The 17,083-nt window shown below is 44.8% G+C and overlaps 1 protein-coding gene across 4 annotated transcripts in view; it reads right to left on the bottom strand.

Annotated features, from left to right (window-relative positions):
• Positions 1 to 17,083, bottom strand: part of OSBP2 (oxysterol binding protein 2) — a 413,576-nt gene that overhangs the window by 161,542 nt on the left and 234,951 nt on the right. For all 4 annotated transcript variants that reach the window (XM_073676416.1, XM_073676415.1, XM_073676418.1 and 1 more), the window contains 2 exons: positions 16,811 to 16,877; positions 14,696 to 14,863 (listed from right to left, as the gene is read on the bottom strand). In XM_073676416.1, the coding sequence (XP_073532517.1) occupies positions 14,696 to 14,863; positions 16,811 to 16,877 (235 nt within the window). The remainder of the gene's footprint in view (positions 1 to 14,695; positions 14,864 to 16,810; positions 16,878 to 17,083) is intronic.

Genomic DNA, 17,083 nt, shown 5'->3' with positions numbered 1-17,083 from the left:
ATGGGGCATTATAAAGAGAGGGGGTGACGTCCTGCATGGGGCATTATAAAGAGAGGGGGTGACATCCTGCATGGGGCATTATAAAGAGAGGTGGAGTGACATCCTGCATGGGGCATTATAAAGAGAGGGGGGTGACATCCTGCATGGGGCATTATAAAGAGAGGGGGTGACATCCTGCATGGGGCATTATAAAGAGAGGGGGTGACATCCTGCATGGGACATTATAAAGAGAGGGGGGGTGACATCCTGCATGGGGCATTATAAAGAGAGGGGGGGTGACATCCTGCATGGGGCATTATAGAGAGAGGGGGGGTGACATCCTGCATGGGGCATTATAGAGAGAGGGGGTGACATCCTGCATGGGGCATCATAGAGAGAGGGGGTGACATCCTGCATAGGGCATTTTAGAGAGAGGGGGTGACAGCCTGCATGGGGCCTTATAAAGAGGGGGTGACATCCTGCATGGAGCATTATACAGAGAGGGGGTGACATCCTGCATGGGGCATTATAAAGAGAGGGGGTGACATCCTGCATGGGGCATTATAAAGAGGGGGGGTGACATCCTGCATGGGGCATTATAAAGCGAGGGGGGTGAAATCATGCATGGGGCATTATAAAGAGAGGGGGTGACATCCTGCATGGGGCATTATAAAGAGAGGGGGTGACATCCTGCATGGGGCATTATAAAGAGAGGGGGTGACATCCTACATGGGGCATTATAAAGAGGGGGGGTGACATCCTGCATGGGGCATTATAAAGAGAGGGGGTGTGACATCCTGCATGGGGCATTATAAAGAGAGGGGGGGTGACATCCTGCATGGGGCATTATAAAGAGAGGGGGGGTGACATCCTGCATGGGGCATTATAAAGAGAGGGGGGGTGACATCCTGCATGGGGCACTATAAAGAGAGGGGGGGTGACATCCTGCATGGGGCATTATAGAGAGAGGGGGTGACATCCTGCATGGTGCATTATAGAGAGAGGGGGTGACAGCCAGCATGGGGCCTTATAAAGAGGGGGTGACATCCTGCATGGGGCATTATAAAGAGAGGGGGTGACATCCTGCATGGGGCATTATAAAGAGAGGGGGTGACATCCTGCATGGGGCATTATAAAGAGGGGGGGTGACATCCAGCATGGGGCATTATAAAGAGAGGGGGGTGACATCCTGCATGGGGCCTTATAAAGAGGGGGTGACATCCTGCATGGGGCATTATAAAGAGAGGGGGTGACATCTTGCATGGAGCATTATAAAGAGAGGGGGTGGCATCCTGCATGGGGCATTATAAAGAGAGGGGGTGACATCCTGCATGGGGCATTATAAAGAGGGAGGGTGACATCCAGAATGGGGCATTATAAAGAGAGGGTGGTGACATCATGCATGGGGCATTATAAAGAGAGGGGGTGACATCCTGCATGGGGCATTATAAAGAGAGGGGGGGTGACATCCTGCATGGGGCATTATAGAGAGAGGGGGTGACATCCTGCATGGGGCATTATAGAGAGAGGGGGTGACATCCTGCATAGGGCATTATAGAGAGAGGGGGTGACAGCCTGCATGGGGCCTTATAAAGAGAGGGGGTGACATCCTGCATGGGGCATTATAAAGAGGGGGGGTGACATCCTGCATGGGGCATTATAAAGAGAGGGGGTGACATCCTGCATGGGGCATTATAAATAGGGGGGGTGACATCCTGCATGGGGCATTATAAAGAGAGGGGGGTGACATCCTGCATGGGGCATTATAAAGAGAGGGGGGGTGACATCCTGCATGGGGCATTATAAAGAGAGGGGGGGTGACATCCTGCATGGGGCATTATAGAGAGAGGGGGTGACATCCTGCATGGGGTATTATAGAGAGAGGGGGTGACAGCCTGCATGGGGCATTATAAAGAGGGGGTGACATTCTGCATGGGGCATTATAAAGAGAGGGGGGGTGACATGCTGAATGGGGCATTATAAAGAGAGGGGGTGACATCCTGCATGGGGCATTATAAAGAGGGGGGGTGACATCCGGCATGGGGCATTATAAAGAGAGGGGGGGTGACATCCTGCATGGGGCGTTATAGAGAGAGGGGGTGACATCCTGCATGGGGCATTATAGAGAGAGGGGGTGACAGCCTGCATGGGGCCTTATAAAGAGGGGGGGGTACATCCTGCATGGGGCATTATAAAGAGAGGGGGGGTGACATCCTGCATGGGGCATTATAAAGAGAGGGGGGTGACATCCTGCATGGGGCATTATAAAGAGGGGGGGTGACATCCTGCATGGGGCATTATAAAGAGAGGGGGGTGACATCCTGCATGGGGCATTATAAAGAGAGGGGGGGTGACATCCTGCATGGGGCATTATAAAGAGAGGGGGGGTGACATCCTGCATGGGGCATTATAGAGAGAGGGGGTGACATCCTGCATGGGGTATTATAGAGAGAGGGGGTGACAGCCTGCATGGGGCATTATAAAGAGGGGGTGACATTCTGCATGGGGCATTATAAAGAGAGGGGGGGTGACATGCTGAATGGGGCATTATAAAGAGAGGGGGTGACATCCTGCATGGGGCATTATAGAGAGAGGGGGTGACAGCCTGCATGGGGCCTTATAAAGAGGGGGGGTACATCCTGCATGGGGCATTATAAAGAGAGGGGGTGACATCCTGCATGGGGCATTATAAAGAGAGGGGGTGACATCCTGCATGGGGCATTATAAAGAGGGAGGGTGACATCCAGCATGGGGCATTATAAAGAGAGGGGGGTGACATCATGCATGGGGCATTATAAAGAGAGGGGGTGACATCCTGCATGGGGCATTATAAAGAGAGGGGGTGACATCCTGCATGGGGCATTATAAAGAGGGGGGGTGACATCCAGCATGGGGCATTATAAAGAGAGGGGGTGACGTCCTGCATGGGGCATTATAAAGAGAGGGGGTGACATCCTGCATGGGGCATTATAAAGAGAGGTGGAGTGACATCCTGCATCTGGCATTATAAAGAGAGGGGGGGTGACATCCTGCATGGGGCATTATAAAGAGAGGGGGTGACATCCTGCATGGGGCATTATAAAGAGAGGGGGTGACATCCTGCATGGGACATTATAAAGAGAGGGGGGTGACATCCTGCATGGGGCATTATAAAGAGAGGGGGGGTGACATCCTGCATGGGGCATTATAGAGAGAGGGGGGGTGACATCCTGCATGGGGCATTATAGAGAGAGGGGGTGACATCCTGCATGGGGCATCATAGAGAGAGGGGGTGAGATCCTGCATAGGGCATTATAGAGAGAGGGGGTGACAGCCTGCATGGGGCCTTATAAAGAGGGGGTGACATCCTGCATGGAGCATTATACAGAGAGGGGGTGACATCCTGCATGGGGCATTATAAAGAGAGGGGGTGACATCCTGCATGGGGCATTATAAAGAGGGGGGGTGACATCCTGCATGGGGCATTATAAAGAGAGGGGGGTGAAATCATGCATGGGGCATTATAAAGAGAGGGGGTGACATCCTGCATGGGGCATTATAAAGAGAGGGGGTGACATCCTGCATGGGGCATTATAAAGAGAGGGGGTGACATCCTGCATGGGGCATTATAAAGAGGGGGGGTGACATCCTGCATGGGGCATTATAAAGAGAGGGGGTGTGACATCCTGCATGGGGCATTATAAAGAGAGGGGGGGTGACATCCTGCATGGGGCATTATAAAGAGAGGGGGGGTGACATCCTGCATGGGGCATTATAAAGAGAGGGGGGGTGACATCCTGCATGGGGCATTATAAAGAGAGGGGGGGTGACATCCTGCATGGGGCATTATAAAGAGAGGGGGGGTGACATCCTGCATGGGGCACTATAAAGAGAGGGGGGGTGACATCCTGCATGGGGCATTATAGAGAGAGGGGGTGACATCCTGCATGGTGCATTATAGAGAGAGGGGGTGACAGCCAGCATGGGGCCTTATAAAGAGGGGGTGACATCCTGCATGGGGCATTATAAAGAGAGGGGGTGACATCCTGCATGGGGCATTATAAAGAGAGGGGGTGACATCCTGCATGGGGCATTATAAAGAGGGGGGGTGACATCCAGTATGGGGCATTATAAAGAGAGGGGGGTGACATCCTGCATGGGGCCTTATAAAGAGGGGGTGACATCCTGCATGGGGCATTATAAAGAGAGGGGGTGACATCCTGCATGGAGCATTATAAAGAGAGGGGGTGGCATCCTGCATGGGGCATTATAAAGAGAGGGGGTGACATCCTGCATGGGGCATTATAAAGAGGGAGGGTGACATCCAGCATGGGGCATTATAAAGAGAGGGTGGTGACATCATGCATGGGGCATTATAAAGAGAGGGGGTGACATCCTGCATGGGGCATTATAAAGAGAGGGGGGTGACATCCTGCATGGGGCATTATAGAGAGAGGGGGTGACATCCTGCATGGGGCATTATAGAGAGAGGGGGTGACATCCTGCATAGGGCATTATAGAGAGAGGGGGTGACAGCCTGCATGGGGCCTTATAAAGAGAGGGGGTGACATCCTGCATGGGGCATTATAAAGAGGGGGGGTGACATCCTGCATGGGGCATTATAAAGAGAGGGGGTGACATCCTGCATGGGGCATTATAAATAGGGGGGGTGACATCCTGCATGGGGCATTATAAAGAGAGGGGGGTGACATCCTGCATGGGGCATTATAAAGAGAGGGGGGGTGACATCCTGCATGGGGCATTATAAAGAGAGGGGGGGTGACATCCTGCATGGGGCATTATAGAGAGAGGGGGTGACATCCTGCATGGGGTATTATAGAGAGAGGGGGTGACAGCCTGCATGGGGCATTATAAAGAGGGGGTGACATTCTGCATGGGGCATTATAAAGAGAGGGGGGGTGACATGCTGAATGGGGCATTATAAAGAGAGGGGGTGACATCCTGCATGGGGCATTATAAAGAGGGGGGGTGACATCCGGCATGGGGCGTTATAGAGAGAGGGGGTGACATCCTGCATGGGGCATTATAGAGAGAGGGGGTGACAGCCTGCATGGGGCCTTATAAAGAGGGGGGGGTACATCCTGCATGGGGCATTATAAAGAGAGGGGGGGTGACATCCTGCATGGGGCATTATAAAGAGAGGGGGGTGACATCCTGCATGGGGCATTATAAAGAGGGGGGGTGACATCCTGCATGGGGCATTATAAAGAGAGGGGGGTGACATCCTGCATGGGGCATTATAAAGAGGGGGGGTGACATCCTGCATGGGGCCTTATAAAGAGGAAGGGGTACATCCTGCATGGGGCATTATAAAGAGGAGGGGTGACAGCCTGCATGGGGCATTATAAAGGGGGGAACAGCCTGCATGGGGAATTATAAGGGGGGGGACAGCCTGCATAGTGCATTATGTGGGGGGAACAGCCTGCATGGAGCATTATAAGGGGGGGGGACAGCCTGTATGGGGCATTATGTGGGGGGTAACAGCCAGCATGGAGCATTATAAGGGGGGGACAGCCTGTACGGGGCATTATGTGGGGGGTAACAGCCTGCATGGAGCATTATAAGGGGGGGGACAGCCTGTATAGGGCATTATGTGGGGGGTAACAGCCTGCATGCAGCATTATATGGGGGCCAGTATCCTGTATGGAGCGTTATAAGGGGACCAGTATCCTGTATGGAGAGTTATATGGGGGCCAGTATTCTGTATGGAGCCTTATATGGGGACCAGTATTCCGTATGGAGCCTTATATGGAGGCCAGTATTCCGTATGGAGCCTTATATGGGGGCCAGTATTCTGTATGGAGCCTTATATGGGGGCCAGTATTCCCTATGGGGCCTTATATGGGGGCCAGTATTCTGTATGGGGCCTTATATGGGGGCCAGTATTCCATATGGGGCCTTATATGGGGGCCAGTATTCCGTATGGAGCCTTATATGGGGGCCAGTATTCCGTATGGAGCCTTATATGGGGGCCAGTATTCCGTATGGAGCCTTATATGGGGGCCAGTATTCCGTATGGGGTCTTATATGGGGCCAGTATTCCGTATGGGGCCTTATATGGGGGCCAGTATTCCGTATGGTGCCTTATATGGGGGTCAGTATTCTGTATGGGGCCTTATATGGGGGCCAGTATTCCGTATGGGGCCTTATATGGGGGCCAGTATTCCGTATGGGGCCTTATATGGGGGTCAGTATTCCGTATGGGGCCTTATATGGGGGCCAGTATTCCGTATGGGGCCTTATATGGGGGTCAGTATTCCGTATGGGGCCTTATATGGGGGCCAGTATTCCGTATGGGGCCTTATATGGGGGCCAGTATTCCGTATGGGGCCTTATATGGGGGCCAGTATTCCGTATGGGGCCTTATATGGGGGTCAGTATTCCGTATGGGGCCTTATATGGGGGCCAGTATTCCATATGGGGCCTTATATGGGGGCCAGTATTCCGTATGGGGCCTTATATGGGGGTCAGTATTCCGTATGGGGCCTTATATGGGGGCCAGTATTCCGTATGGGGCCTTATATGGGGGCCAGTATTCCGTATGGGGCCTTATATGGTGGCCAGTATACTGTGTGGAGCGATTCGCCAGTTTCTGAGCTATTGTGGAATTTACAATAGATATCGCTCATGTAATGTAAGAAGTGAAATCTTTGCATTGTACTATATATATATATATTTCTCTGTGGTATCTGTGCATCATGAATCGTGGTATGTGTTAAAGGGGCCCATTGAGACTCTTTCGCCCGGGGCCCAGAAAAACCTGGAGCCGGTCCTGGCAGTGATGTTTTGGGGCTGTCGCTGGGCCACACAGACTTTCAACTCCCTCCAAAGGTTTTCTATAGGGTTTAGATCTGGAGACTGGCTAGGCCACTCCAGGACCTTGAAATGCTTCTTATGAAGCCACTCCTTTGTTGCCCTGGCGGTGTGCTTGGGATCATTGTCATGCTGAAAGACCCAGTCACGTTTCATCTTCAATGCCCTCAAGTTGCAAATAAAAAAAATACATTGAAGCAAATCACACAAGAGGAAAACTTGGAGACTGTTAATTAAAAGAGAAAATAATAATTTAAGCAAAAAAGTTTTTTTACAGTGGAAAAAAAAGACATTTATAGTTATCTCTAAATAAATCCTCTCAATCCATTCACAGACACAATCTAAGTGAAACAACTTTCAACCCAGCCAGCAACAAAGACGGCAGGATCTTGAAAATAGTCTCCTCCCTGCAAGGCACGGGATTAAAAATAGAAAATAAAAAAATAATACACTGAGCTCATCGCTGCTCCCACCGCCACTGCTGAAATCTCACTTTTATCTTTGTCTGAAATATTTCATCTGTTGCAGCCTCAGCCTTAGTCCCTGTGCAATAAATCCTCTAAATTAAAAAGAATCCATGCTGTTAAGCTGTCATATTCACCTCTACAAAGAGCGCGCGTCGCTGACCTTGTCTGCCTCATTAGAACTTTTCCCCAGGTGTTTTACCAAGTTTTTGCTTTATCGAGCATCTGTATGGGCTATTTATTAGCAACCAGTGAGAAATAGAAATTAACCAAATTATACTGGCAATAGGGGACTGTATTCAGATCAAGGAGTGGTGATTATGCGTTATGCATAGGGGTATATATATACAGATGTGTGTAAAAGTTTACATTGCCTGGCAGAATTTTTCCTTTCTTGACCTTGTTTCAGAGAATGTAAATGATAACAAAAAAACTTTTTCTCCACTCATGGTTATTAGTTGGGTGAAGCCATTTATTGTCAAACTACTGTGTTTTCTCTATTTAAATCTTAATGACAATCAAAAATATCCAAATGACCCTGATCAAAAGTTCACATACCCCAGTTCTTAATACCGTGTATTGCCCCCTCTAACATCAATGATAGCTTAAAGTCTTTTGTGGTAGTTGTGGATGACGTTCTTTATTTTCTCAGATGGTAAAGCTGCCCATTCTTCTTGGCAAAAAGCCTCCAGGTCCTGTAAATTCCTGGGCTGTCTAGCATGAACTGCGTGCTTGACTGAGATGGCCTCTCCAGAACCTTCACTTTGTTCTGCTGTAGCCAATGACAGGTCGACTTGGCCTTGTGTTTTGGATCGTTGTCATGTTGGAACGTCCAAGTATGTCCCATGCGCAGCTTCCGGGCTGATGAGCTCAAATTTGCCTCCAGTACTTGCTAATAATGTCCTGCATTCATCTTTCCTTCACCTTTTACCAAGCTTCCTGTGCCTTTGTAGCTCACACATCCCCAAAACATCAGCGATCCACCTCCGTTTACTGTAGGAATGATGTTCCTTTCATCATAGGCCTTGTTGACCTCTTTCCAAATGTAACGTTTATGGTTGTGGCCAAAAAGTTAAATTTTAGTCTCATCACTCCAAATTACCTTGTTCCAGAAGTTTTGAGGCTTGTCTCTGTGCTGTTTGGCGTATTGTAGGCAAGATACTTTGTGGCATTTGCGCAGTAATGGCTTTCTTCTGGTGACTCGACCATGCAACCCATTTTTCTTCAAGTGCCTCCTTATTGTGCATCTTGAAACAGCCACACCGCTAGTTTTCAGGGAGTCTTGCATTTCAGCAAGACATTTTCTTGTTGGTCTACCTGACCATGGTTTGGTTTTTACAGAGCCCCTGATTTTCCATTTGTTAATCACAGTTTGAACGCTGCTGACTGGCATTATCAATTCCTTGGATATTTTTTTGTATCCCTTTCCTGTGTTATACAGTTCAACTACCTTTTCCCGTAGATCCGTTGTCAATTCTTTTGCTTTCCCCATGACCCACAATCCAGAAATGTCAGTGGCTGGAAGAAAGATGCAAGAGTCTGTCTGGATCCCAGAAACTCACTCAGCTTTTATGCACACACACTGATTACAAGCAAACAGGTCACAGGTGAGGATGTTACCTTTAGTAGCCATTCAAACCCATTTGTGTCAAATTCTGTGCATGTTATCAGACCAAAATCACCAGGGTATGTGAACTTTTGATCAGGGTCATTTGGATGTTTTTGGTTGTCATTAAGAGTTAAAAAGAGAAAACACAGCAGTTTGACAATAAATGGCTTCACCAAACCAATAACCATGAGTGGAGAAAAGTTTTTTTTGTTATCATTCATATTCTCTGAAGCAAGGCCAAGAAAGCAAAAATTCTGCCGGGGTATGTAAACTTTTGAGCACAACTGTGTATATATATATATATATATATATATATATGTATATCCAGTTGTAATGGTGTATTATTGTCAGTAATACTATAACTAGTGTATGGGTACCCAGAATTAATCATCACCAGGCAAAATATATATTCTAAGGCTTTCCCACCAATCAGATCCAAAATGTTTAGTCACAATTCCTAAAATGTTTTACAAGGTGTATCTGCTCATATTTACATGCTCCTGTAAGCTTTCCTATACATTCTTCAGTTTATTCCTTAAAATCTTTGAGTCTTTATTTTAGATTACAGTCAATAGTGACACATTTAACAGCTCTATTTAAGGGAGTCTGTCACCAGGTTTCTGCCACCTGAGAGCAGTATAATGTAGAGACAGAGACCCTGACTCCAGCGATGTGTCACTTACTGGGCTGCTTGCTGTAAATTTGAGAAAATCACAGATTTTTCAGCAGGAGATTATCACTTTAGGACTAGTAAACCTACTGCTATGTAGTCCTCCATATCCATGAGCTCTGTATAACTTCGCCCATACTAATGATTTGCAGTTTCTTGCCCGTGCAGTGTACACAGAAAGCTGCCAATTGGTGGTGTGAGCGGGGTTATACAAGGCTCAGCATTCAGAGATCTGCATCAGAGAAAACAGTGATTTTATCAAAACTGTAGTAAGGGATACATCGCTGGAATCAGGGTCTCTGGCCCTACATCATGCTGCTCTCAGATGGGGTAGCAAAATCCTGGTGACCGATTCACTAGAAAGTTCCAAAGCAATACCATTATGTTACAAGACGATCCTTTTTTTTTATATATATATATAATTTTTTTCTCGACACTGTATTAATCCTTGATCCGAAAACAAGAGGTGTTTGTCACATTCTACCCTGACCTAGCTAGAAGACTACTCTCTAGTCAAACTCCAAAATAGTAATAGTAAAAACTCTCCAAGAAAAAAAACAAGCCCTAGTAAGATATACAAAAATAATAATTGTAAAAATTTTGGAAAAAAGTTAACATGTTAGTTTTCTGCAAGGAGAATGCCATTAACAAGAAATATGAAAAATAAACTTTGTTTCAAGCCACCTCACTTACTTTTTTCTGTACTTTCTATGATAAATTAAATGGTTCCATTACAAAATCCAACTTGTCCACAAAAATAATTACTCATTTGGCTATGTACTATAAATGGTAAAATAAAAAAATTATAGCTCCTGGAAGGGGGGCATGAAAAAAAACAAAAGCGAAAAAAAAATGGTCTTAGTCCTGAAGGGTTTACTCAGCGTCATCATTAAATAGGGTGACCGGAGAATTCGTAAAGAGCAAATCTTTACTTGTGGCTGGCTTAACAATTCACACTTTACGTAAAGGTCAAAGTAAGGACTGAAAGAATAAAAGCCTTCTATTCACATCAGAGAACAAAAGTACAAGGACAGCTCCAAGAAAAAGCAGCTCTTCAAAATAACAGGACTCAAGGGCAGAAGCAGGCGGATAAAAAAGGAAATCGTCACAAGTAAGAAGCCGCAGGACATAACACATCTACTATAATTGAGAAATCCATAAATAAGACACATGCACGTACTCGCACATACTCGGCAAGAAGGCCACGGGAACGGCCGGAGCACAAGACAAAAGATCAAATAATGGGGTCAGAACAACCGAATGAAAGGATAAAAAGACAACACATTGCCGAACACTACAAAGATTATCGAGAGTTCTGCAGTCACAGGGGCAGAGCAGGGTCAATGAGGTTGGCATCCCATAATGTTTGAAATATGGATTGAAAAGAAATAATGTATAGATAACATGAATCTCATACACACGTGTACATATTAAAAATACTCCTAAAGGAGGCTCATTAACCCGCACCTATTCCTGATTTTTTGCTAGATGCTTGGGGGAGGGAGGAGGGTGGCATTTTTAGGAAAAAGTGGTTGTAATTTACAGTGATATGTCACGTTCTGTTTTTTTTATAGTAATAACAAAAAGTTTACAGGTGCTAATTATAGTCACTGCCCTATTTTAAATAGGGGGTGTCCAGGCGGTGCGAGGCTGCGGGCCCTGGGCTCTCATAAGATGTCGGCGCCGGTGAGCGGATTCCCCTTTCCCATTGATTTCCCTACGGTGGTCTTTGGGAAAATGGCCACCGGAGGCAGATTGAGATCCCGGGAGACAAGAATCAGTGGGAAAGGGGACTCCGCTCACCAGCGCTGACATCTTATGACAGCCCAGGGCTCGGAGTATCACCCCACTCCTGCCGCAGCCGGCCTCCTGGAGCAGGGACCCAGCCTCCTGTGACCCAGCTCCACCGCAGCCGCCCCCCCAGTAAACTACGAGGGTCAGTCAATAAGTGATGCCTCCTATCTTTTTTCTCCTTAAATAAGGTAGTTATGTTAAATATCCGAATTTGGCACAATTCCTCAAACCTTCTTCTCCAATCCACAGCAATTGCAACTTCCTGCACCAACAGGTGGCAGGACTGTATCCGTTTGCAAAATGGCTGACATCGATGTTCATATTAGACAACGTTCTGTGATTGAATTCTTGCAGAAGGTGAAACGCCCATTCGAATTCATGAGAGACTGAAAAATGTGCACGGTGATGCAACAGTGGATGTCAGTACTGTTAGACGATGGGTTCGTCGCTGTAACACAGCTGAAGGGCGATCACCGTTGGCTGACAAAATGCGGAGTGGCAGGCCAGTAACCGCAGTGACTCCAAGCAACATTCAGCGAGTCGATGACATCATTCGTGGTGACCGCCGGGTGACTGCAGATGAATTGTGTGGCATTATCTGCCTCAGTAAAGGCAGTGTGATGAAAATTATTGGACAACTGGTATACAGAAAAGTTTGTGCACGGTGGGTCCCAAGAATGCTTTTTACCATGCTGGAATACATGCCCTTGTTAAACGGTGGACCAAGACTGTGGAAATGGATGGAGATTATATTGAAAAGTGACAAATTAATCGTTAATGTTGTGGTTTTCAACCTATGTAATTGCATTTGAATTTCTTGCCAATTAAAAGGAGAAAAAAAATAGGCATTACTTATTGACTGACCCTCGTACCTTTGGATTATAAGATGCACCCATATTTTCCTCCCAAATTTGGGCAGAAAAAAGTGCGTCTTATGATCAATCCTGCTTAAATGCACAGCACAGATGGCATTGTTGGGAGGGATACTGTATAACATTGCAGGTATTAATATGGAGCAGTGTATTTTAATATATAGCAATTTGTTTCCATATACTCCCTCTCTCTATATATGTGAATATATTTATTTTGGAAATGTATGGCAGCACACCATAATAAGGCATCATGATGACCCCACAGCCTCCTCAACAACACCGGAGCTAATGCAACCCCTCAACCTACTGTCTCCGCCCCATTCCTGTCGAATGTAAGCCCGCAAGGGTAGGGTCCTCTTCCCTCCGTACCGTTCTATCATTGTTAGTTAGTTTACTGTAAGTGATATTTGTATTTGGGCATGTAACCCCTTATGTACGGCGCCATGGAATCAATGGCGCTATATAAATTATTAATAATAATAATAATAATAATCATATGGTGACCGACAAGTGTATGGTCAGCCCTACTAATGCAAGATTTTGCACACAGCTTCACAAAAGAAGTAGTTAAACCCTGTGTTACAAGTCTCTTTATCGGATGCCCCATGTAAAATCACCTTAGCCAACTTTTTAGTTTCAAGTTTTAGTTTAGTTGCAATATGACCACAAGGACTTGGAAATTATCAGAGTATTATTTTATGAATATTAATACAATACCTGTAATTTGATAAAGAATGACTAAGGCTGTGTGCCCACTATGTATTTTTCAAGCGTTTTTGAATTTCCGCAGCGAAAATGCTTAAAAAACGCTTTGTAATATGTGCCCCATGGTCCCCAATGATTATCTGCATGTGCTATGCACATGCTGCAGAAATTTCCGCTGCGGATTATCATTGCGGAAAAATACGCAGCATGTCCATTAATTTTGTGGACACGCAGCGTAATCGCCGCCATTGACTTGCATTGAAACGCTTCATATCCGCATCACTACATGTGCACATGCGGATATGAAGCGATTCAATGTGCGGATGGTACCCGGGTCTGGAGAAGAGGAGACTCTCCTCCAGAGCCAGGTACCATAGAAACTGTAAAAAAAAGAATTTAAAATAAAAAATAAAGATTATACTTACCTTCCGATGGCCCCCGGCCTCCTCAGCGATGCGTGCGGTGTGTTGGGCGGCTCGCGGTGGTGTGAGGACCTGACATGACGTCAATGAGTCATGTGACAGGTCACGCGACCGCTGACATCGGCAGTCGCGTGACCTGTCACATGACTCAATGACGTCATCGCAGGTCCTTCACACCACCGCGAGACACCAGGGAGACCGGACGGAGCGGAGAAGGTAAGTATAATCTTTATATTTTTAATTTTCACCATTCTTATTCTTTTTTTTTTAAACTATTAACTTGGTCACACTATATAAATCCATGTTAGTTGCATGGATTTATATAGTGTGACCAAGTTGTCAAGCACTTTCCAAGTGATGCTATCGCCTGGAAAAGCGCTTGATAACCCGCATGCAGAAATGCATGCAAAAACGCTTGACAAACGCTTCTACCTGGCAGGAAAAACGCATGTAAAATCCGCATGTGGTTTTCCTGCCAGGGAGAAGCGGAAAAAATCTGCAGCATTTCTGCATTGTGGGCACATAGCCTAAGTCCACTTGTAGATTAGTAAACACGTATGGAATCTGGAATAAATGTGTCTATTTTAATAATTCAGTAGAATACGGGCACTCATTTAAAGATCTTTATTGCAAATAAAGTGCAGTGTACAGATAATTTTATGACATTTCGATCTCAATGACCTTATTCAGATTATACACAGGAGATTTAGTTAATTTCATATGTGTACATGAAAAATTAGAAAAGAATCCAGCTTATCAGAACTCAAAGAACAGGGCCTCTAGAATCCTAGGTTCAGGGGTAATGTAATTGGCACAATGGCGGCATGTGTTGTAGGATAGGCAAATAACAGCCTATTTATTCCCCGTGGACCCGGATATGGATTAGGTGTATAGGTGAATACGACCTGTAGTGCAGTGCAGGCAGGCTTGCAGACACGGTGATAGAGGTCGTATTCGCCTATACACCTAACCCATATCCGGGTCCACGGGGAATAAATAGGCTGTTATTTGCCTATCCTACAACACATGCCGCCATTGTGCCAATTACATTACCCCTGAACCTAGGATTCTAGAGGAGCTGTTCTTTGAGTTCTGATAAGCAGAAATCTTTTCTCGTAATTCATGTACACATATGAAATTAACTAAATCTCTAGTGTATAATCTGAACAAGGTCATTGAGACCGAAATGTCATAAAATTATCTATACACTGCACTTTAATTGCAATAAAAATCTTTAAATAAGTGCAGGATTCTACTGAATTATTGTATTAGACGGACTGGGACCCTATTCATGCACCATAATCAACAAGGAGTGCCGTTCTTCCTTTCATGTGTCTATGTATAAGCAGACGTGGCACCTCACTTACAGGCATGGGGATCTTGGACAGCTCTTTTCCTATGCAGTTCTTCATTATGCTCCAGAGATTAAGGCTGTAGTTTGGTTTATCTGGAATTCGAGTCCTTCTCCTTTTTTTAGGTAAGAGATCTTTGCGTTTAGAGTCATAGTAGCTGCTTTCATGTGAGCTATGGAATACCTAGGCAAGAGATGGAAAACAGAGACATTACCCAGTGATACAGTTCATTGTATGCAATGTACACTTATGCATAATTATTAGTGAGTATTTTGACCATATCATCAATTTTATGCAGATTTTCCACCTCCAAGTTGTATACCCGGTGAATGCTTATTGGATGAAGCAGATCAGGTGATGTGTATTTGTGTAGTGATGGAGGGTGAGGTCTAAGAATACAACACCCTTTATCAAGGTGTGCAGAATTATTAAGCAGCTTATTTTCCTAAGGCAAAATGGGCCAAAAAAGAGATTTACTGACTATGAAAAGTCAAAAATGGTTACAAGTCTTACAGACTTGAAATTGCTAAGATATTGGGGCGTGATCAAAGAACCATCAAATGTTTTGTTAAAAATAGTCAACAGAGTCGCAACAAAAGTGTTGAGAAAGAAAAGACATGAACTGCCAAAGGTTTGAGAAGAATCGAATGTAAAGCCACCATGAAGCCATTATCCTCCAGTGCTGTTATTCCAGAACTGCAACCTCCCTGGAGGCCCAGAAGTACAAGGTGTTCAGTGCTCAGAGACATGGCCGAGGTAAGGAAGGCTGAACCCGGTCTTTGAATGACAGGTCACTACTGAGATTTCAAACAAAGGAGGCAACTCATTCACAGACCGGAGGCAGCGGAGCGACCGGAGAATCACAGACAGGAGGAGAAGAGCCAGTGTACAGTCCGGCCCCCGTGCATCGAAATCTAATTAGCAGAAACTTCAAATGGAGATTAAAAAAGAACCGCAAAGTGGATTTCTTCACCAAAGGTATCAATGTAATCAGTATTACAGCGCCATTACAGCCATGTCTTTACATTACATTACAAAACTGTGCTGACAGGTTCTCTTCAAAGATAAAAGAATAAAGACATGGCCCCTTCCTCATCTGATATAAACCATATTGAGAACTTGTGGGCCCTTCATAAATGGGAGAACAGTGAAGGAAAACAGTACACCCCTCTGAACAGTGTCTGGGAGGATGTGGTTGTAATTGCCCAAAAAGCTGATCGTCAACAAATTAAGAAACTGAAAGACTCCATGGATGGAGCTTATGACTATTATTGAAAAGAAGGGCGTCTATATTGGTCACTGATATTTTAAATTTCAGAAATGTATTTTTCTCCATTTTGAATTGTTCGGTTAATATTCTCACTTTAACACATGAAAATAAACAACTGAGATGGGAAAATGTATGTTTTTCATTTGATTGCCTAATAATTCAGCTTCTAAGAAAGACAAAACCTCACTCTTACTTTCTTATATGTTCAGATTTCTGAACCTTTTTTTTAGATTGACCAACAGCACTGGAGTTCAATACTAAAACTAATCATAAAAGATACAAATCACCTAATAATTGTGCACTCAGTGTAATTTATCAGGAAAGGTTGACCTAGATGGAATTGTTTCTATTTCACCTTATATATATATATGTGTGTAATTCTGCTTAAGCAGTAGAAAGTCCGATTTTGGTCTAAATTAATTGAATATTTTTTTTTCATGGTTTACTAGACTTAGATTTTTGGTGGATTCTGCAATTCTCAACAAGAAATGCAAGTAACCTAATCTGTAAAGGAGCTGCCATGTCACTTATGTGGCTGGGGGATAAATTGTTGATGGTTGATCATGTTGTCTGTCTCATATGATTTATGTCCGCATAGAGAGAAGCAGCGTTAGTGCCATCTGGTAACTGTTTCGCACTCCACAGACAGTAACATAAATGTTTGAAAAAATGTGATAATGATCCCGGATACATTAAAATGGATAATTTGAGTAGGATCCATAAATGGGTCAAGCATTGGTTTACATCAGAACCGTACTTCAGTGTGGTAGAACTTGCTGTTCTGGTTTTCTAAAGCTAGCTCACCATAAATTTACGTTCTGTAAACTCTCCATAATTTTTTTGATAAGTAATATACTTACATTGTCTTCTAGATGCCAATCATCAGGGTGGCCTCCACTTGCACTGCTCAGATTGCTGCCAGATCGCCTACCAATACACATACAAATACATTACTGTAACACACAACTTATAAAAGAAATAAAATACATATATATATATATATATATATATATATATATATATATATATATATATATATATATGTGTGTATTATATATATATATATATTATATATATATATATATATATATATATATATATATATATATATATGTATATGATGAAATGATCTC

The sequence above is a fragment of the Phyllobates terribilis genome, unplaced genomic scaffold (genome assembly GCF_046119375.1).
Source record: "Phyllobates terribilis strain yellow unplaced genomic scaffold, ASM4611937v1 Scaffold_1__5_contigs__length_1240528914, whole genome shotgun sequence".
NCBI lineage: Eukaryota > Metazoa > Chordata > Amphibia > Anura > Dendrobatidae > Phyllobates > Phyllobates terribilis.
The sequence above is the reverse complement of the archived record's forward strand: the minus strand, read 5'-3'. Positions and strand labels throughout refer to the sequence as shown.